This window comes from Aedes albopictus, chromosome 3 (genome assembly GCF_035046485.1).
Source record: "Aedes albopictus strain Foshan chromosome 3, AalbF5, whole genome shotgun sequence".
Taxonomy (NCBI): Eukaryota; Metazoa; Arthropoda; class Insecta; order Diptera; family Culicidae; genus Aedes; species Aedes albopictus.
This window is the reverse complement of record NC_085138.1, coordinates 269,171,755-269,195,234: the sequence shown is the minus strand read 5'-3', so window position 1 is coordinate 269,195,234 and position 23,480 is coordinate 269,171,755. Positions and strand designations below refer to the sequence as shown.

At 38.5% G+C, this 23,480-nt stretch overlaps 1 protein-coding gene across 3 annotated transcripts in view; it reads right to left on the bottom strand.

Annotated features, from left to right (window-relative positions):
• LOC109403448 (ras-interacting protein RIP3) overlaps window positions 1-23,480 on the bottom strand; it is a 90,541-nt gene that overhangs the window by 16,931 nt on the left and 50,130 nt on the right. For all 3 annotated transcript variants that reach the window (XM_062860750.1, XM_062860751.1, XM_019676273.3), the window contains exon 2: window positions 4,051-4,881. In XM_062860750.1, coding sequence (XP_062716734.1) covers window positions 4,051-4,541 — 491 coding nt within the window. In that variant the 5' untranslated portion in view covers window positions 4,542-4,881. The remainder of the gene's footprint in view (window positions 1-4,050; window positions 4,882-23,480) is intronic.

Here is a 23,480-nt window from a genome sequence, read left to right as displayed (position 1 = left end):
TCGATTCCCATTTTATCAAGCTTAAAAATCAACATTGGAATGTCAAGTCTGTCGAACGCCTTACTGAAATCGGTGTAAAGCGATTCAACATAGTTACCTCTGTCCATTGCACATAAGGTGTAATTAACAAATTCTAACAAGTTTGTTGTAGTCGACCGACCTTTGAAAAATCCATGTTGTGCATTTGTAATTCTTAGTTTGATTTGATTAAACACACATCTGTTTATAATAGATTCAAATAGTTTTGGTATGCATGAGATAATGGCAATCCCACGATAATTACGAACATCGGATTTTTTACCAGATTTGTAGATGGGTATAAGGAAAGATTTTTTCCATCCTTTCGGAAACTTTCCAGTTTCAAGTGACATGTTGTAAAGCCAAAATAATGGAGCCGCAAATTCAGTTGCCAGGTTTTTCAGAAGAACCGGCGGAATTCCATCCGGCCCTGGACCTTTGTTCGGATCTAAGTCTTTTAGACCGGTTAAAATATCTTGTAACATGATTTGATTGATTCCGATGTTGCTGGTAAAGTCAGGAAAGTGGGAGAAATATTCATAGTCGCGATCGGCATCAGAAAATGTACTATAAGTTTCTTGGAAATAGGTTGCAAAAAGATTGCAAATTTCATCGGAATTTTCTGCCAATTTATCATCTAACGACATTTTTGATGGAAAATTGCTCGACTTCAACTTAGTTTTAGCATAATTGAAGAAGTTCCTGGGACAGGATTTTATTTCATTCTCGGTTTTTCTGTTGTACTCTTCAAGAGCAGTGGATATGGCTAGATTAAGTTGATTGCAAATGCTTAAATATTTTTCAATGTTTTCTTGACTTTTGTGTCGTCGGTATACTTTGTGAGCTTTTTGTTTCCGATTTTTCAAGTTAATAATTTGCCTGTTGAACCAGACTGGATTTTTAGAACCATTATTTCGTCGTTTTCTCCTTAGTGGAACTTCCGAATTAATTATTTCCGACAAAATGCTATAAAAGGCCTCAACAGCATATTCTACATCTGGATTTCTTAAAACAGATTGCCAATTAGTTCTATTAAGTTGAAGTCTAATATTTTCATAATTGGCTTTACTATAATCATATACATCCTCATAGTCACAATTATTTGAGTTAACGTTCATATGGATAAAAACGGAATACTCGATAGCGGTATGGAACACCTCGTTTTTCCATAATGGAAAGGGAGCTTCTTCCACACAGAAGTCCTCAAGGATGTTAGTTAATAAAAAGTCTAGATATCGATTTTGCTGATTTTTTACATGATTAATTTGGTTTAAACCTAAACAAGCAGTTTTTTCAAAAATCAACTGTAACGTTTCATTTTCACCTACAACTGGTAATAAAATACATTCATTTTCAGAATCTGATATGAAATCTACGTCACGTTGATTGAAATCGCCATAAATATGCACTTTGAATTCCGGAGGAAATTGTGAAATAATTTCTTCAGCAGCTAGGAAGAACATTTCATATGTTGATTTACAAGCTTGATCAGGTGGGAAATATACCGATGCAAAAATATGAGTTTCGCCGGCGATTTGTGTTTTAGCCCAAACTTGTTCGAATTCTTTAAACTTAGTAGAAGTAACAAGCTCTGAATTGAATTTTGAGGAAATTGCTACGAGAACACCGCCACCAGACATTCTATGGGTAAGAGTTAAATCTCGATCGTCTCTATAAACATTAAAATCATTACCAAAAACTTCTTCACTTTTAACGCTATCATTCCAACTGGTTTCAGTACCCAAAACAACCGAGAAGGATGAACTCAAAATTTGTTTGTGAATTTCATTTACTTTTTTTGCGCTTTTCATGCGATTGAAATTCTGGCAATAAACTAAAATTTCAATGGCACTTGTTTTTGAAGTAATTTTTGGTAATTCGTTCGTTTGTGCAATATCACTTAAAATTAATAATTTATTACCAGGCGCTTCTGGGTCGTCTGCTTCTTCCTCCGTAGATTGTGTCAAATTGGGTAAACAATAATTGCATCCTACATCCTCAGATTGCGTCGATTCAGCTAAAAACCCGGCTGCTGACAGGAGCACGACGCACAGTGGTTTTTGACGGATGGCCTTGGCGGCGGTCCGATCGTCCAATTACAAGATGATTCACGGATTCGTTGTACAATATCCCGATCAGCTGGGTAGGGGTTCAATGTTTCGCCACGCTGAAATTGGATGCCCCTCTGGTTTCTATCGTAAGCCGGGGTTCGAGTTTCTCCACTTTGATATTGTACGGGCCTTCTAGAGTGCATTGCATCGCGAGCCGAACAACACGGTGGTTTGGAAAACCTCTGCTTTGCTTCCGCCAGAAGAATTCTATCTGGTGGCAGCAAATTCGCGTTCCGATGTCTGTCGTTGTTTCGGCTGGCAGGTACGGAGCGATTTTTTTGATTTTGTGCATTACGTATATTGTTATGGCTTGTTCGCTTTTTACGCTTCCTGGCCTTGTCAGCTTGCTTTTGCTGATTTAGACGATTCGACTGACGCTTGTCGTAGTCGGTCCAATCAGCTTTCCATATATTTTTTGAACCAAGTAAGCGCCAGCCGGACTTGTCTTCTTTGACGGTATTTGATGAGTAACCGGACTTGTCGTGTGTAACTGCATTTAATTCAGCGTGTAGACTGGTGGATTGATTGAGAGAGGAGTTCAAAGTTTCAATGTCAGCGCTTGTTGTAGGCATCATGTTCGCAGATATTGTTTTCAACTCGCTTAAAATATCGAGTTCAAGCATCGGGTTACTCCGCATAGGCTCCAAAGAAGTGATGTCCAAGGTCAAAGACGACAACTCTCTTATATCTTTGCTCAGAGTCTTGACCTCATCAGATAAACTTGATGCCATCAATTTAACAGCCGTAGATATGTTTAATTTTGACGATTCAAGCGCATTATCAAATAGTGCGGTAATATGGCTCTTTACGGCTTTAACGTTACCAGTAAAACAGCTACTTTTTGCCGTCGCAAGCTGATTTTTTACATCGGTCAGTAGCAGTTCCAGGCGATCAATGGCTTCATCGATTACGCCCATATTACTTTGTTGAATTGAGGTGCGATGAATCACCTCCGTGTTTTTATTGATCTGCTCTGTAAGTATTTCCTGCTGATCAACAAGTAACTTGAAATCCAAACTAGTAGCCACCATGCTTTGGCAGGAGCTGCAGCACGGCAACACGAACGATGATGTATCCATCCTTTTGTCCTTCTTACGGAGCGAACATCTTTGCACATTTATGCCAATGCACGCGGGATGAAAGTTACGCGAACACCCTATACATGACCACATAGTTGATTCAGCAGCAGTATCCGACAAGCAAATTTCACAGCTCATTTTAATTACACTATATCGATACTTGGCACGTACGACCGAAAACGAAAATGAAACGTATGCTATAATTAAAAAAGGTGCGCGACCGGGAGCGATTGAAAAACGCGTCCGAACTGATTGACGATCAATTCAGGTTCACTTGATACTTGCTCTGCAGTTGGAAGCTGGCGTGGTGTTGACCCTGCCTGCCTTCCGAGGACACAGGGAGTGGTGAGGGCTACTCTGTTGAGCAGATTATCACCTCATGGTTTAGAAAAACACATTCCTCCTGACAACAGGAATTGGAGAGAGGACAACTTAATGCAGCAGCTGGTGAAAAGCTTACCAAAGAGAGTGATCATGAATGCCCCCCCCCCCCCCCCTCTCGAAATTATCCCTAATTATTCTTATTTTCAATTCCCTATTTCTTCCAATACGTTTATTCACGAAGCAACAGAGTTGAAACTTTCCAATTTCCACAATTAGGGTCTGGGATCATTTGGGCAGGAGCACCTATTTTAAGCACTTGCTGCTCTAACTCAGTCAATTTCGAACCGATTGACGAAGTTTTGAAAAACAAATAAATCGGTTCAAAATTGACTGAGTTATAGCAGCAAGTTATAGGTACTCCTGCCCAAATGGTCCCAGACCCTATCATAATCCGAATCGCAATACAATCGAAATGGGAATGGCTTTAAAAATAGTACATACAATTGAACCAAATATACCTATATATGTGATTTACTGCCACCGGCACGTGATAGCTATTTGGCTGCTGTGCCTGTTGATGAAGATGATGGTTCTGCGATGCGCCCTGCAAATGATGCGTTGGTGGTGAAACTATACTATTATGCTGATTGTAGTGGCCACTGCTATGAAGCTGTGCCTGATGATGCTGAATGTGTGGCTGATTATTGTTGGCCTGGTGATGTGGTTGCTGCTGTTGCTGATGATAATGCTGATGATGACTGCTATTCTGTGATTGTGACTGTTGCTGTTGCTGTTGTTGCTGCTGCTGCTGCTGCTGCTGCTGCTGTCGGTAGAGATGAGGCCTGGTACAGTCGACCGTTTGAAACCGATGTATTGGGGTAACCATTGATTTTCTGGGTATGCGTCTGGGATGCCCGAAACCGAGCCCTCCGCCGCCAGACAGGGAAGCTGCCACCCGCGCTCTACCAAAACCACAAGCTTGCGAGCGCTTATCGATCCAAAAATGCATTTCCTCGTTGTGCGACTGGATGAAAAGGGGTTCTACCGTGAATGTGTGAAATCTGCTGTCTAAATATGGAAAACGTTTCCTGATACTGTTGGCACGGGTAATCGTTTCCAGATCATGTGTGTGTGGTCCTCGGTTAATATCCTATGTCGCTCTTCCTTTGCCGTTCCAACGACCCGAAAGAGACCTTTTAAGGAAAGCCATTTCTAGTCGTTTGCGAAAAGGGATGTGCAAACCAACGGATGTTTATAATTATCCCTCAGTGTCCCACATTGCGATGGCGATGGTTTCGTATATCATTCTTCTACGGAATTAACCAGATGGAAGAGACATCTTTGAGTATCTGAAAGTGAAATATAGAAGAAAACAGCAATGAAGTGAGAGGACCAGGAATAGCAAAAATAAGCGTACACATCGTATTCGCTACGCCGTGATTGACCAGAACAATGCACAGAAATCAATGATAAAAATACGGAAATTGTTCCATCTGTTCAGCAGGCGCTGATCAAAATCTCAAAATTTGAGCGTTGTTTAGTTTCATATTTTTTATTTGTCTATTAGAAGTGAGCACGTATGATAATAAAAATAACGGTATCAATCAGTACCAAAATTTCTTTGTTTTCTAGAATTTGGGAGCGGAAGATTACCAATGGCTCCCAAACTCTGAGCCCGATCATTACTGGTCAACTCCATCCAAAATCACGATATCATACAAAGAGTCAGTTTGTTGACTGCGTGAACTATTATCTGGCATCAATAAACATTTCTCATCAATATCATGCTATAAATTGATCGGATTAAAGTAGAACAATTCACATTTCTCTGAAGGAATTAGCTACTCATACTCATGTGCATCAGATTACACTAGTTTACAAAATAAAACGAAAGTCGTGAACTTCTGTCAACGACCAAAATTTTTGAAGCACAATTTAGAGCTGATTTCGAAACCGACCTTCAAAAATTTTTAAGTAGAACAGTTTTTGAGTTTTAGCTCTATATCGAGTTTTATAACTTTTCAAAATATGTGATTTACTAAAATTCAAATATATTGCGTTTTGCTCAACCAATTTAAAAACTTTTTCCATAAATTAAAAGCTGAATACAATACCATTCGATCGTCTGAATGCAGGTTTTGCGTCAGATTGATGAAATTCAAGATATGGGCGAGTTTTTGGGAAGATATCCTTAAATTTTAGCTAAATTCCCAAATTTTTTTGAAGAAATGTATTTTTTTCAATAAGAAAAAAACAATTTTAAAATTCTTTCTCGACGTTTATTTGACATATCATATGTAGGTGAGTTACAGTAAAAATTTCAGCTCAATCGGAGCATTGATTACGGAGAATGGTATGTTTGAAGTGAGCGACTTTGCTTAAAAATAGAACAAAAATCGTTTTCAAATCATCAACCTTGTATGGAAAGTCGAAAAAAATTCCGCTCTACTGTAATTTTTTTCTTTCGCGTTTTCGAACTCAGGGCATGATTCTACACCAAAAATGATCATCAGCTTACCGAGTTCAAAAATGCTGTAAACTAGTGTTACCTACGCATAATGAATGGAACGCTTAACTCAATTAAAATGACTTTCCTCATTGCAAACCGGCAACCATTGTATTGCGTCGACAGAAGAGACAATAATACAATTTACGGTCTACCATAACCAGTGCAAAAGCCCATCTGTACTCAGCATCTGAGGCAGCCTTATGAATACATTTCCACCTACAACACTCGCCGAGAGAATACGGGATTTGTGGTTAGCTGTATGTTTGCCCTATTATTGAATCGATAATTTATCACTAGACTCTTCAATCGGTAGGTCAGCTCTGGGATACCTACCACACCACACGCACTGAATAGAATATTCCCATGACACGTGATGACATTAACCCTCTAATACCCAAATTTTTGATTTTGATCTAAATATCATTTTTCGTCATCTAAAATCGATTTGAACATGTTTTGGAAGATCATTCTTTTTAATTCTCGATTTCGTGAATTTCAGTTTTTGATTTTTCTAATTTTTATTTTTGAACATCCCCACAATTTTATATTTTTCCTGGAAGCCTATTTGGGGTACGGATTTTTTGAGATGAAAACATTTTGAGATTTTATGATTGTTATTGAAATATTTTTATTTTTATTTTTTTTCATAGAAAATTTTATTTTCCGTGTAATATTAAGGAAAATAATTTTAGAGTGTGTTCGATTCCCTTAAACTATAAAACTACGATAGAATGATTTGGAAAAAATTTAAAATACGTTAATTGTATCGATTCAATACAAAATAAACAATGACTTCTAGAAGGTGACTAAAACATCAATTTTTCAATGATTTTTAAAAAATGTAAATGCACTTCAAAATACACCAAAAACCATTTTGAGATATACAAAACAGTCCTAAATATCAGCCAAAAATATAAAAAAATGGATTTCCCACGAAACAAAAATTACAAAAATGCTCAAACTATACCCCGTCTAAAGGCGGGGTTGGGTATTAGAGGGTTAATGGGCATCTAATACAGTGCCGCCCTCCTTTATGCAGAGTAAATGTCAACTGACATGTGACCTATTTCCATCTTAGGGACTGCTGGACCATGTTTTTTTCCGACATTATTGTGGGTAGGCCTCAGTTGGTGCTGTTGCAGCTTCAGGAAAATCCATGGCATATAACTTGGCATGATTTTGCGAGGCGATTGACAAGGTAATACTTTAGGGACCACTTACCTCTGGTGATCTTGCGAGCTGGGTCAATAGGCCGAAGTACATCAGGCCGAAAATGTCATCAGGCCATATGAATTTAAAGCTATGGTCGACAGCCTAATTGAATGATTTGATTATTGAATATGCATAAACCTCAGAAGAATAGCTTATTTCAAAAGAAGCAGATATCACAAATAGGAGAAGTAGTAGTGTGACCGCCAATAAAATATACATACATCATTGTAGAACAAAAAAGAACCTCCAAGAATGTTTGTTCGATTCCACTTTTTAAAGAAGTACCGTGATTTCGAGTGTTTTCGAGAGTTCGTTATAAAAATTTCTCCTTCTAAATATAAGAAACTGCCTAAGAATCTGGTGGCCTCATAAATGTAAAAAAAAGTTATTAGGTTTTCCATTTTTATGCACCCTCACTCGTGCAAAAAAAATCTCTGTGATATTGGTACTTATTCCATGGATTCCTTCAGAAATATCTACAAACCCAAGTAACAATAACAGCTGAATAACAGCTTATTCAGCTATTTTTTTTCTAATCAAGCTTAAACGGTTTATTCAACCATTGTACAGCAAAACATTATTGCTGGGAATAAAAGAAATATTTCTGGGTGTCCTTCAGAAATTCATCAAGGGATTTCTTCAGAAATATATTCAAGGGGCATCCCACAAAGTCCTCCTGAAATTCCACTATAGGCGCTTTGAAAACTCTATCAAAGCTTCATTCTGAAATTTTCTTCAGAGGTTTTCCATATTTTCAGCAATGCCTCCAGCGATTTTTCAGAAAACCTTGCTGGGAGTTATTAAGGAATTCTACATACCATGAAATCGTTCGGAGATTTCTTTGAGAAATTTTTCAGGAATTCTTCGATTGATTCCTTTAGAAAATTCTTAGTTTTCTTTGAAAATTTCTCCAAAGTTTTTTTTTGGAGATTAACCAAGAAACTAAATATGATTTTTTCATATAACCTTCAGTGGATTTCTATTGAACTCTTTAGAATATCCTCCAGGAATAGGACGCAATCAGTGAAGTACCAGATTGAAAGTAGTGAGCTGGATTTTTGTATGGTGAGATGATCAGTTCTCCATTTCTGCAATGAAATGGTGCAAACAGCGTGGGTTATATGGTTTCTTGCCTAATTTGATGCTCTTTGAGCAAAACTTTGGGTAACTGTGTTGTTGAAATTGCAAGAAATAAATAATACAACATCACAGTTACCCAAACTTTTGCTCAAACAGCATCAAATTAGGCAAGAAATCATATAACCCACGCTGTTTGCACCATTTCATTGCAGAAACGGAGAACTGATCATCTCACCATACAAAAATCCAGCTCACTACTTTCAATCTAGTACTTCACTGATTGCTTCCTATTGGTTTTGAACAATCTTGTATTGATTTCTCATAAATATTCTTTAGAACGGTTTCCACGCATTTTTGCAGTTTTTTTCTAGAATTTCAACGAAATTTTGTTTAAAAATCGCCTACTAATTTCTCAAAAACTGCTTTAAAATATTGGTTTTCTTAAAAACAAACTCTCTTTTGATTTTCTCAGCAATCCGTACGAGAATTCTTTCAAAAAATCATCCACGGATTTCTTCAGAAATGCATTTAGCGATTCTTAAAAAAAAAGCTCAAGAAATTCCCCCAATGACATCTTTTGAAAATCTTCCTCAGACTACTTCGGAAATTCTAACAAAGATTACTACAGAGTTTTTTTCAGGGATTTGTTTAGAAATTTTCCTTGAGATTCCTTCAAATATTATTTACGAGATTCGACCAAACTTGTCCAAGGATTCCAAGTCCAAGGAAAACTGCTATGGATCTCGTACCGACTTTTCGAGCCCTCTTAGCAGAATACCCTCTTTGAATGAGTGTTATCAGTTTTGTACCTTTTAATTCCGCCCTATGTTGCTTATTCTTTGACAGACACGCGTATTTCGACTACCTGTAGTGTTCCTCAGTGTCAGTTATCCATCCACTGACACTGAGGAAGATTTCAAGTGGTAGCCGAAATACGCGTATCTGTCAAAGGAAAAGCAACATAAGGCGGAAATAAAAGGTACAAAACTGTTAGCACTCATTCGAAGATGCTATGGATCTTCCAAAATTAATCCATAGATTTCTTCACAAATAGTTCCAAATCTAAATGGTATTAACAAGGTTTCTTGTCAAAGTTCCTCCAGCGTTTTTTTTCCGAAATTTTCAGGAATTTTTTAAGAAATTTCTCCACGGCTTTCCTCAGATATTTCTTTTTCAAGAATTCTTTTTGTAATGTATCTGTGGGTTCCTTCTGTAATTTCACCAGGAATAGCTTTAGATATTTTTCTGGGGATTCCCTTAAAAAAACTATCGAGAATTTTTACAGGGATTCCTTTAGACTTAAGAGTTTTCTACATGAATTCCTTTAGGTATTATATCAAAGATGCTTTAAGAATTGTTCCATTGATTTTTTCAGACAAAAATCCAGATATTCCTTCAGGATTTTTTTCAATATTTTCATTTTTTTCATGAATTGTTCTGAGAGTTCCATTGAAAATTCTCACATGAATAAGTCCCGAAAAATTTATAGGGATTCTTCCAGATAATCCTGCAGAAATTTCTCCGGAGATTCTTGCATTATTGCTTTCACGTGACTCAGGCAGGAATTCCTTCAGGAATCCGACTTTTTATCTAAGGAACTCCAATAATTTCTCCACAGATTCTTAGGAAAATTTATTCAAAAATATTTCCTTCTATATATTTCTATGGAAATTTCTTTAGAAAAATTTCATGAGTTTTTTTTTAGGAATCTTGGCAGACGCATAATTATGCGTTTCTCCAGGTATTTATTTTATTTTCAGAAATTCGACCACAGATTTCTCGAAGAATACTTTCAGATATTCCTCCAAGCATTTTGTCAAAGAATTTTTCCAGGAATTATCCTATAAATTCCCTTTTCTCTATGTATTCTGCCAAGCATTTACCAAGAAGTTTCTCCAGAAAGTGCATGAAACATTCCACCTTGGATTCCTTCAAGAGTTTTCCGGGGATTTCTTCGGATATTACTTAAAATTTCTACAGGTATTTTACTGAAAATTTCTCCGCTACCAGAAATTTTTGCACGCAAATGTGGGGTTTTGCTGAAGTGTACTCATACCTTCATGTAATTATAAGTTCAAGCTGATACTTAAGGGGAAAGTCTGCCTTTCTGGTCACGGAACTGCTAAGAGATTCTTAAAAAAGACGCGGACACCGTCTTCAGCCAGAGGCTGTACAGACTGAATGAAACTTAACACTAGACAAGGGACACACGGAGCATGCACCAGTGGATACGGAGAAGAAACTATCCTCACGGAAAGTTTCATCGCCCGTTTCATCTTTAAGATTTTTTTGCTGGGAGTTCTTTTAAGTAGATATTTTTATCTCCAGAGACTTCTTTAGAAAATTTTAGGAAATTTCTTCAGAAACTCCAGTAAGTAATTTCTTCAAAATCTTCTTCCAAGATGGTTTAATAAATTTTCTAAAATTCCTTTACAAATCCTACAGGAGTTGCTTCCTACAGAAATAATCAAAATATAAAGGAGGAATACCTTAGAGAACCAATGAAGACATAAAACATTAATGTTTGTAGGAATCTTTGATATAAACTTGGAAAATTCTAATGAACAGATTTTGGAGTAATGTCCGCAGGAATGTTTGAGGGAATCTCTCGAAAAACAGAAATCCGAAAGAATCGTACACGAAAGGTTTGAATAATTCTAAAGCAATTCCTCCAATGAATCTTTTGAGAATTTACTGCAGAAATTTCCAAATAAATATCCTAAAAAACCTTGAAAAATTAGTGTAATATCTGAAGAAATCTGGGATGCAATTCAAGCCATAAATTCTTAAAAAAAATTCTGGGATAGAAATAAGAATTTTTTTAAAGAAATCCGTAGAGGTATTTCCGAAAGTATCCACGAATCTTAGTTAATAATTTTCTTCTAGAAACGATTGAGAGGGTTCCTGCAGAAACCCTGGAGAGATTCCTCTAAGAATTTCTTGAGAAGTTTTAAACAAGGATGTTTTCGATCACCTGGCAATCATTTGACTCATTTTTCCATAACTCAGGTAAGAAGCAAATTATTGAAATGTTGTGTTCGGCAAACATGTAGATTAGTATTTTCCTACAATTATAACCAACGGCGCCATATTCTAACTCTTATATTTACGACGTCAAAGTGTTAGTACCACCTACTCATACTAAACGATCGAATTTTTCAATCGATTAGTATAAGTAGGTGATAGTAGCGCACTCACAGCGTACCCATAAGAGCAATAATATGGCTTCCTTGGTGATAATTTTAGGAAAAACACTAATCTACATTTTTGCTGAACTCCACATTTCAATAATTTGCTTCTGAACTGAGTTATGGACAAATGTGTCAAATGATTGCCAGGTGATCGAAAACATCCTAAAGAAAAATCCTAAAGAAAAAAAAATTGAAAAAAATCCCCACAATTTTTCTGGAGGAATTGCTGCAGAAATGTTTCAAGAAATGCATGGAAGAATACAAGCGTGTACTTATGCAGCAATCTTTAGATGGATTTCTTCTAAAATTCCTTAATGAAACCCAGAAGAAATTTGCGAAGAAACTGATTCGGAGGAAACCCGCGAACCATAAATATTTTGGAATATCCCGAGTAGGTGGAAACATCTGATGAATACCATATTCAATTCAGTTATTATTGATTGAATTACTGAAGAGCAAAAACTGATATTAGTTTGATTGATGTAAGAGGTAAAAGAACAGAAATAATAGCAAAATCTAATATGGTGAACTACTCAATAATATCTCGTTAAGATATTACAAGATCAAAACAACACGGAGAAAAAAATAAAGTCTAGTCAATCATATTACGGCCCCAATCAAGCATATTTGTGCACTGACTTTTATATAATCCTATTTCGAGATTGTATTGCGCATAATATAATAGGTCGAAGAATAATGGAAGCTTGTACTAAGCAGAATTGATGATCTCTTTAGAACAAGAAGTATGGTTGATTTAATCATAATATGCTTACATCAACAATATTTATGGTTGATGATTTGACAGTTCACTTATTGTCATGGTAGATTCAAGCATGTTTATGTTTAACTTGACCCTTAACTTGAGGCTTGAACTAACTATACCGGATCATTGATTTAAGGTGCTTCAAACATACATAGAAAATCGCTGTTATTTCATTCAAAAACTAATGAAAATCTTCAAATTTTTGGCAAAACGTTTCAATAATAGTAATATGTGTGTGCAATATGTTCTAATAAGTATATTTAACGAAAGCTTACGCTCACTTCAACAACAGGTAGCAGGAAAATGGGATAATCTTGTTGAAAGAGTGACTTCGTCAAAAATGTCCTTTCTCCGTTGCAAAGACCACTTTTCTCATTTTTTCTTATCGAAATACGCACCTCAGAGGATGAAGCAAGTCATTTCTTGAGAGAAAAATAAATTTTCTTCTAGATGTGCTTGGATCCGATAGGTACTTGAAAATTGGGACAAAACTTGAATTCATTTTGTGAATGAAAAATTAAAATTCGATGTAAACAAACGATTTTGTGCATTTAAACTTTATCTCACCTACCGTTTCTACAATGCAGGCGTTTCCTAATTCACATAATAAAATATACATATTGCACTAAAGTTTCATATTAGAGAAACGTTTACACAATTAGCACAACTTTTTCCTTGAAGCGAGCCTTGGAGAACATCGTTGTCGATACTTTCAATTGACGCCGCCATGATGAATCTTTGTGGCTGAGTAGATAGCAGCCAAAGTAAGGACATATATGCTTGGTTTAATTGTATTATGGTTGGTATTCAAAATTGTTGATTCAAACGAAACATATGCTTACTATAATCATCAAATCGTTGCGAAACAACCATTTGAAATAATCATACCAAGAATATCATCGTAGCTTAGGCGAACTATCAACAAAGTTATATCAATCAGACGATATTTCTGTCCGTGAATAGCAGACTAGATTTGTCCTCTTTTTAGAAAAAAAATAAAAAAAATGTCAGCATGCAGCATCGATTCTACAACCTTAGGATCCACAGACGGCGATCACTCAACTGTGGCTCGCTGTTGTAAATAACATGGGAATAAGAGCATGCGGTTCTTCGTTTTCACAGCTCAGAAAGGGGCACATGGCATTTCACTAACATTGAGCCATATCTATGGGTGTATGTGTTCCATTTCGTGCAGAAGAGCTAAACTTGTTCTTATGTAGAAATTTTCAGCTATTTCGACAAGAACAAAAGCTGATATCATATCACTTTCAGTTATTCGTGCGTTATTCATAAGATTTTTGAATAACTCATCAAAATCACATCGAGCTATGACAGCAAAAAGTGTTCGATTTAAGATTTGATTTAGATATTCTCGTCTACCCGGGATTTCTTGAGAAACTCCTGAGGAAGTGGTTGCTTGTCGACTGTGAAGGAAACGGATATATAAACAATACCGTTTGCGCTGGGGTCTCCAGTTAGCCTAGTGGTTAAGGCTTTGGATCGCCTATCCGGAGGCGGCGGGTTCGTTTCCCGTTCCGGTAGGAAAACTTTTCTCGACTCCCTGGGCATAGTGAATCATTATACTTGCCACACAATGTACAAATTCATGCAATGGCAAGCAAAGAACTTACCTTACCGATCAGGCTAAGGCCGGCGTGAGTTTTGGCCTCTGCTGTACATAGTAGCCGTCTCCAATCCACTCGGTCCATGGCTGTCTCCAGTTTCGTACTCTGCGTAAGGTTCGCAGATCGTCCTCCACTTGGTCGACCCACCTAGCTCGCTGCGCACAACGTCTTCTTGTACCGGTCGGATGACTCTCGAGAACCATTTTAGTCAGGTTGCTATCCGACATCCTGATGACGTGACCCGCCCACCGTAGCCTCCCGATTTTCGCGGTATGGACGATGGTTGGTTCTCTCAGCAGCTGATGCAGCTCGTGGTTCATTCGCCTTCTCCAAGCCCCGTCTTCCATCTGCACTCCGCCGTAGATGGTACGCAACACCTTCCGTTCAAAAACTCCAAGGGCGCGTTGATCCTCTGCACGTAGGATCCATGCTTCGTGCCCACAGAGGACGACCGGTCTAATCAGCGTTTTGTAAATAGATAACTTCGTAATACGGCGAACTTTATTCGATCGTAGAGTTCTGCGGAGTCCAAAGTAAGCACAATTTCCTGCCACAATGCGCCTCTATATGTCTCTGCTGGTGTCGTTGTCGGCGGTCACCAGTGAGCCCAAGTACACGAATACTTCAACCGCCTCGATTTCATCACCGTCGATATAAATTCGGGGTGGCGGGCGCGGTGATTCCTCCCTGGAGCCCTTTGCCATCATGCACTTTATCTTCGACACATTCATGACTAATCCAATTCGCCTGGCTTCACTCTTTAGTCAGATGTACGTTTCCGCCATCGTCTCAAATTTACGAGCAATAACGTCAATATCATTAGCGAAACCAAGCAATTGAACGGACTTCGTGAAAATCGTTCCACTCGTGTTTATCCCCGCTCTCCTAATTACACCCTCTAAAAGCAATGTTAAACAGCAAGCACGAATCACCTTGCCGTAACCCTCTGCGAGATTCGAAGGGACTCGAGAGTGTCCCTGATACTCTTGCTACGCACATCACCCGATTCATCGTCGCCTTGATCAATCGTATCAGTTTATCCGGAAATCCGTATTCGTGCATAATCTGTCATAGCTGTTCTCGATCGATTGTATCATACGCCGATTTGAAATCGATGAACAAGTGATATGTGGGCACGTTGTATTCGCGGCATTTCTGCAACACCTGGCGGATAGCGAACATCTGGTCCGTTGTAGCGCGTTCACCCACAAATCCAGCCTCATATTGCCCCACGAACTCTCTTGCAATCGGTTATAGACGGCGGCATAAAATTTGAGAGAGTATCTTGTAGGCAGCGCTCAGTAGTGTGCTATCGCGGTAATTCCCGCAATCCAACTTGTCGTCCTTTTTGTAGATGGGACACACGATACCTTCCATCCATTCCTCCGGTAATACTTCCTCCTCCCAAATCTTGGTAATGACCCAGTGTAGTGCTCTTACCAGTGCTTCTCCACCGTATTTTAGAAGCTCGCTTGGTAGTTGATCTGCTCCAGTGGCTTTGTTGTTTTTCAACTGGCCAACCACCTCTTGAATCTCTTGGAGGTCAGGGGCCGGAAGTCTTTCGTCCTGTGCACGTGCTCCTAGATCTGTTACCACGCCACCTTTGTTGCAACGTCGCCATTGAGGTGCTCATCATAATGCTGCCGCCACCTCTCGACCACCTCACGCTCGCTCGTGAGAATATTCCCGTGTTTATCTCGGCATATGTCGGCTTGTGGCACGAAGCCTTTGCGAGAGCGGTTCAGCTTCTCGTAGAACTTCCGTGTGTCCTTAGCGCGGTACAGCTCTTCCATCGCTTTGCGATCTCGTTCTTCCTGCTGGCGCTTCTTCATCCGGAAGACTGAGTTCTGCCTGATCCGCGCCTGTCTGTAACGTGCTTTATTCGCTCTCGTACGATGTTGCAGCATTCTCGCCCATGCTGCATTCTTCTCGTTTTTCAACTGTTCACATTCGCCGTCATTTCAGTCGTTTCTGTGATTCGGAGTCGCGAAGCCTAGTGCTGTAGCCGAGGTACTACCTATGGCGGATCGGATGTCCCTCTAGCCATCTTCAAGTGTAGCTGCGCCAAGCTGCTCTCCCGTTGGTAGGGCCACTGCTAACTGCTGCGCGTAGTATTGAAACACTTCTACGTTACGCAGCTGCTCGATGTTGAGCGGCGGCGATCGACTTCGACGCGTGGTGATAACTGTCGAAAGTTTTGAGCGCATGGATACAGCGACTAAGTAGTGATCCGAATCTATATTCGCGTTACGGTATTTGCGGACATTGCTTATATCCGAGAATTAAAACGTGGTCGATTTGGTTTTCTGTTTGATGGTCGGGTGATCACCAGGTGGCTTTGTGGATATCTTTGCGGGGGAAGAAGGTGTTTCGGACTACCATACCACGGGAGGCTGCAAAGTTTACGCATCGCTGGCCGTTATTATTCGATACGGCATGCAGGCTGTTTCGCCCGATTACCGGTCTGTATATTTCCTTCCTTCCTGCCCGCGCGTTCATGTCGCCGACAACGATTTTCACGTCACGCGGCGAGCAACCATCGTACGTTTGCTCTAACTGCGCGTAGAACGCTTCTTTCTCGTCATCAGGTCTCCCTTCGTGTGGGCAGTGGACGTTGATGATGCTGTAGTTGAAGAAAAGGCCCTTAACTCTTGACATGCACATCCTTGCGTTGATCGGCTGTCACCCGATCACACGTTGTCGCATCTTGCCCAACATTATGATTCCTGTTCCCAGCTCATTGGTGGTGCCACTGCTTTGGTAGAAGGTAGCCGCTCGATGCCCGCTTTTCCACACTTTCTGTCCAGTCCAACAAAGTTCCTTCAACGGCACGATGTCGAAGTTGCGGGAATGTAGGTCGTTGTGGATTATCCTGTCACATCCTGCAAAACCTAGTGACTTGCAATTCCATGTTCCAAGTTTCCAATCGTTGTCCTTATTTCGTCGCGTGGGTCTTTGCCGATTGTTTCGAGTCGTATTTTCTCCTATGTTATTCGCAATGGGGATTATTACGGGTGGCTTACTGGGCCTACGCCAACACTCCTGTCTCGCCGAAGGGCCGTCGTGCCAGTTCTGTGTAACGTCCCAACCAACACTGGGACGACCATGCTGATGGGACTACCACCTTGGATCTAGCTGGGCGTGGTGCAGCGTTTCTTACTCAACCGCTGGATGCCAGATCAGACACTGTTTGAGCCGCACCTCCTTGGTGAACAAACGCTCGTATCGTACCTCCTCAATCAAGCTGAAGTCAGAAGGACAACAGTGCCCAGGATGCACTTCCAGCTAAGCACACAACTCTTAGCTGGCGGTCTTTGTCATCGCTTGACCCGTGGAAGCATGAGCTAGGAACTTGTGAGGACCATAGCTATGTTGGACGCTCTCCTTATCGACTCACCGTTTTGCAGCTCGGGCAAGCAAAGAAAGCCCTTTAATTAATAACTGTGGGAGTGCTCAAAGAACACTCAGTTCGAGAGACTTACTTACTTACTTTCAGTCCTGGGCAGTGGGCACCCACGGTGGTGCAGAGGACCGAATTGAAAGATTTCCATCCTGGGTGATTGCCAGCCATCACCTTGACCTGTGGCCAGGTCAAATTTCTGTCGACTTGCTTCATTTCGTTGTTGTGGTTGCGCCGCCATGAGTTACTCATAGAATGGAATTGGATTAAAGAAGATCTATGTTCTGATCAGATGAGTTAAAGAGGCAAGTAGGTCGCCATGAAACTAGATTTACCAAAGTGTGTTTCATCAGAAACACCCAGTTTCAAATCATGAAAAACTCTAGTGCTTGATTCGCCTATTCATGAGAATGACATCTCCACATCATGTGCGTTGACGAATCGAAATTTGAGATAAGTGCTTTTTAAAACGTGAATAGGTAATCTTTCCTTCCGCCCATTCTAATGGAAATATCTGTACCGTCGTGCGGGGCTTCTTTATACACTTTTTCGTGGTTTTTCAATTTTATGACATTATATAACAGTTATAACTCCCAGAGTAGTGAATGGATTTCCACAATTTTTACACACAATAATCGTGAGTATGTATGTAGGATGTATGCAAAATTTGAGCTAAATCTATCAATACACAAAAAAGTTGTTCATACACCAATCGGACACATCTCATTTAGAACTGGATGGGGGCTACTTTGGGCATTTTTAACTTTAACAATACTGCATTTAAATTTCCAGGGTTATTTAGAAAACTACATTGTACCAATACTGTAGCATACTATATAGTACATGATTTCAATAAATATATGCCTGCAAAAAGGGACCATCAATCCTTTATTTGGGTGAAACGGTCATTTATAATGTATAACGATACAAATATTCGATTATATATACAGGGGATAGACAAAATGATCGGGACAGGCAAAATTTTCACTTCTTGAAAAATGTTCAAAAAGCTATAACTTTTCGAAAAGTGCATCAAATATTTACTGTAAGTTTGTCAACTAGTTGTGTATCCGTGGTCCAAATTTGGGGAAAATCGGGCCATTCTCCATGAAGTTATAAAGATTCTTGGAAAAGGTAAAATTAAACGATAGCCAACTTTGAGCTGTTATATCTCCGGATTCAATGAACCGAATGCAATGAAATTTTGACCATTTATGACTTATATAATGAGCTATGAAAAACCGTTGACTTAACTTAAAATTCTTAACACGGAAGAAAATTATAACGATTAGATTATTTTTCTAATAAAACACCAAATTATCCTAAACTTCAACATCTTTCAAAACTCAAGATGCAAATTATAGTTCATTTAATTTCTCTCTGATTGACTTATATATAAATGCGTTTTGGGAGAAAGTAACAACATAGCCGCCAACAAATTGAAAAAGTAATGGAATACATATTAAAAAATAGACCAATTTGCTAAAAAATCGTGAAAATAATTAAATCGCTATAACTTTTGCTCTTGTTGAAAATTTCAAGTTAAGTCAAATGTTTTCCAGAGTTCATTATATAAGTCATGAATGTTCAAAATTTCATTGCAATCGGTTCATTGAATCTGGAGATATAAAAGCTCAAAGTTGGCAATCGAATAATTTTACCTTTTTCAAGAATCTTTATAACTTTGTGGAAAATGGCCCGATCTTTCCCAAATTTGGACCACTGATACACAACTAGTTGATGAACTTACAGTAAAAATTTTAGAATATTCGATGCACTTTTCGAAAAGTTACAGCTAGTTGAGTATTTTTTGAAAAGTGAAAAAATTGCTTGTCCCGGTCATTTTGTCTATCCCCTGTAGTACGTTGATACATTTTGAATGAATTTATCAACTATAAACGGTCTATTCGAAAAATAATTTCAACCAAATGAAGAAAAAACTATTGCTTCATAATAGTCCCAAAGACATTAAACAGATTTGAACCATATTTTGAATTAAAAAATCCATATTCAAAAGTGTCCAAAGTAGCCCCGCATGTCAAAAGTAATTCCCCGCACGACGGTATTGACATTTCTTTTCAAACAAATATTCATCATCTGCACATAGACCATAGTATGTATGTAATTGGAGTTCTGTAGCTCAGCTTAACTTCTGATGAGATAGTTATCACAGTCAAGTTGGTAAAAACACAAAACAAAAAAAAACTTTCTAGTGCTTCGAAAGCATCACCGGTTGCCATCGTTCAACAATCATCAGCCGTAGCAACACCTGAAGAGAGAAAGTGAGTGAGTCAAGGTTGATTGCGGAAGGAAAAATTTGGTCCGAGCTAACTGTGCTTTCTACAGAAACGAAGCTAGCAAAAAAAAATCGGGGAGAGTTGGAAACAAAAACAGCGTGGGATGGAGCATCTATTCACGAATAATTGAGCAGGATCTGAGCAGGAAAAAAGTAGGTACAGGGAAAGATGAACTTTGATGGACCAATGTGGAAGGACGCTCAAACCATAATGGGTAAACACATGGAATGGCACTTAGAAGAATAGGAGTGCATTACTTAAACTGTGTAATATTCAGAAAAAGGATATCTTTCGCTTAAACTAGAAAAAAAAATCACTAAAAACTTCACGGAAGAGTAGTAAAACAAAAATTGCAACACTAGACAGTTTTATATCATCTTCCCCCACCTAGAAACGTTGAGTACATAGGAAACGAAGCATACTGTAAATTCAAGCATACCGGAAGAGCAGCAGTAGCTACTGTTGCTAATTTTAGCAATACCAAGAATCACATTCCGCCAATTGCTTCGACATTCGTACAGGTTGGATCGGCAGGTGACAATTGCACTTCTAGGATAGTGAACCAATCATCGTGAAATTCAATCGCGTTCAGGGTATGTCATGGGCAAACGATGTTCCGATAATGATAATTTCATGTTCGGATTTTGAGCATTTAATTTTAAAAATGCCTTCTCAAACGATTTTCAAGTCATAGACGAGAAAATGAACAAAAAATAAATAAACTGATACAGTAAATATATGATAACATGATATCAGGAAATTTTGAGGGGGCTTCCAAGGAGGGTTCAAAGGGGATATCAACAGAATTTCACGGAGTTTCGGTGGGCTTTGAAGGATTTCTATGCGTTTCAGGTGGACTTTATAGAGGTGTTTAGTAGTGGTTTCGAAAAGATTGAGGCGAGTTTCAGAAAATTTCAGGAGGGTTTGTGGTGCTCCTGGAGATTTTTTTTTTGTATTAATGCAAACTTTAGCCATACAGGGTGCGGCACGAAAAAATGAGAAAAGTTCAAGGCACTATTACACGCTAAATATGAGATATATATGACTATTTATTCAGGACAGTGTATCAGTCAATGTCTATATTCTAGAACTACCAAATAATATTGTATATATTTGATGTTTGGTAATGTAAGCCTAAGAAGTGGATGTCAATAAACTGCGCGCCCAATGGTCATAAAACCAAACGGCTAAAACAGTAAAGAAATAGCTTTAATTCGATGAAAAACCAGACCATATTGATCCAGAGCCTTATAGTTCCACATACTAGATGAAACAAGTACATATATATGATGATATTGTAGAGAAAAAAAAAGTTTTATCAGATGAAAATTATGATTGTCTTCAGCTTCAGGCACCGTCCTGTCAATTTTTGTGACCAAAATGAGAAAAATGTGTATGAACTTTGCAGAAAACTAGTCTGTTAAAGATCATGTAGCGTTAAAACATAGATTAGATAACGTCAAATGGACGAAAATGAGGTGAGAAGTTGAAAAACACTTAATCATTTTATGGCTATATCGGTCTTCTTCTACTCAAAATATAAGGGAGTAGAGATCAAAGTGGATAATGAAATGATAGATATGATAGTATTCGCTAGGTTGCGAACAATTATATTTTTTTTATAGAAGGTGAAATTAGACAAGTAGGCCATGTATTGAACGAATACATCGAGTGCATGAAACTTCTGCCGTACGGCCTGTGCTTTTAAGGAGAAACTTCAGAGAATACAAATATGGCTGCCACAAACAAACAAGTGTGGCTTGGTTCGATGCTTCATTCGTCAGATTTGTGCCTCTAAAGTTTGTATGCAAGATTGTAAAAGGATTTCTTGATGTTTCACCTTAAACAGATCGACTTGGTTGGTAGTTCATACCACCTATCATATCGATCATTTCATTATCCACTTTGTTCGCTACTCCCTTATACTCTGAGTAGAAAAAGACCGATATAGCCATAAAATGTTAAGTTATTAATAGAATACTTTGTAGACCATGTAGACCCCTGAAGCTCCTAGAAACCACTGACTGACTCCATGAACCCCTAGGAATCCCCCTAGGAAACCCCCTTAAATCTCCTTCTAGAGGACACAATATATAAAAAAGCATGAAGTTGTCTAAAATATGCTTAACCCGAAAACACCCGGGACGATCCACTTTTGGCAGAAATACAATATCTTCTTTGTTAAACACAATATCTTCTTTGTTTTTAAACATTTTGTCCTGGAATTTTTTTTATAATCAAGGGGAATAGTTGTTCTAAGAAATGCATGGTACCTCCCCTCTCTGCACCACCCCCCCCCTTTAGCTGGTAGCCGAAAATACGTGTTTTTTTTGTATTTTTTTATAAATTCTACATGTTTTCACTCAAATTTCATCTTTTTGCTTTTCACAAGCTTATCATCAATAGTTCAAGCCAAACAATTTCAAAGGTCCTAAATGCAGATGAGAGGCTCTCTCTAAGTCTCCTCTCTTTCGGTTATAACGTGCTTGTTTTTATGAAATTCGATTCACTTCTTGCGTCGGAAGGTAGATAAAGCAATCCTTTTCTGATCTACACTTTACAAATTGTCATAATGTCCACTGTGATATTGTAATAATGGATCACTAAAATAACTAAAACGACCGCTATGAAATGAATAGATAGCGCCACCATAGCCTTGTGTGTTTGATATAACTCGACTGCTGTCACAATGTTAATGTCCATATACAGTGGCGTCTATGTTTACATGCGGCGAACAAAAGAAAAGTTTGTTTCATTGATCCATTTAAAGAGAGTTGGAACAAAGAGAGCCTCTCTTTTGCAGATTGGACCTTTAGACATATTTGTCGTCAGTTTTCCCTGATCCTTGACATGCAATGTAGTACTACCCATCATAGTCTGTTGAAGTTTTGATCCCAGAGCTATTCTAAGGCCTCCAAAGTACTCCGAAGTTTGTGTCACAAATCCAACATCCTATACCAAATTTTATACACGATGAATCATCACAGAACATAATCTACGGTACTCAGAAAGCCTCAAATCATTCCTAGAATATTCATGGTACATGAATTGGCTGATCTAGGTCATCCTAATGACTATGGAAATCATTTTCTTACGATCTACAACATCTACCATCATTTGTGGTCACTCTGTTCATGAAATTCAGTCACGTTGATGTCCATTAGACCTCGCAATGCTACGAGCAATTTGATATTATGGTAGTTGGACATTCCGTGAAATACTAGTGGCCTCCAAAACACTTTGAAGTTTGGGTTACGATATCTACATACTGTATCATGTTTTAATTGTAAAAAATATTCGTGGGATGTAGTCTATACTGCTGATGGAGCCTCATTGCACAACTATAATGCTTTTGGTACATTCATGGAGTATTGCAGGCTTTCCCAACTATTTTGGAATTAGGACCTTCAAGGTCTACAGGCTCTACTCTTGTTTCTGTTCACTCTATCGGCATAATTCTTTCACGATTGTGTCTGTTGCACCTCATAATATTGCGAGTATCTCTATGTTGTGCTATTTGGGTGTTCACTGGTATTCAAATGGATACAATGTATTTTGAAGTATGGGTCGCAATATCTGTAAATCTCATGATATATTTATTGTAGCGAATGTTCGCCGAATATAATCTTCGCTACTCTTAGAGCCTTGGAGTGCAATTCTGATAACTAAGCAGCATTCACTCACTGATCTAGGTCATCCAAATTATTCTGGAATAAAGACCTTCAAACTCTACAAGCTCTACTGAATCTTTTTACTTTATCGTTGTAGCTTCTCCAAAAATTCCTTAAGGAATTCTTCCAAAACTTTCGCCAAGAATTCCTCAAATAATCTTTCCAGGTATTCCTCCAAGTATTCCTGGAAGAATTCTTCC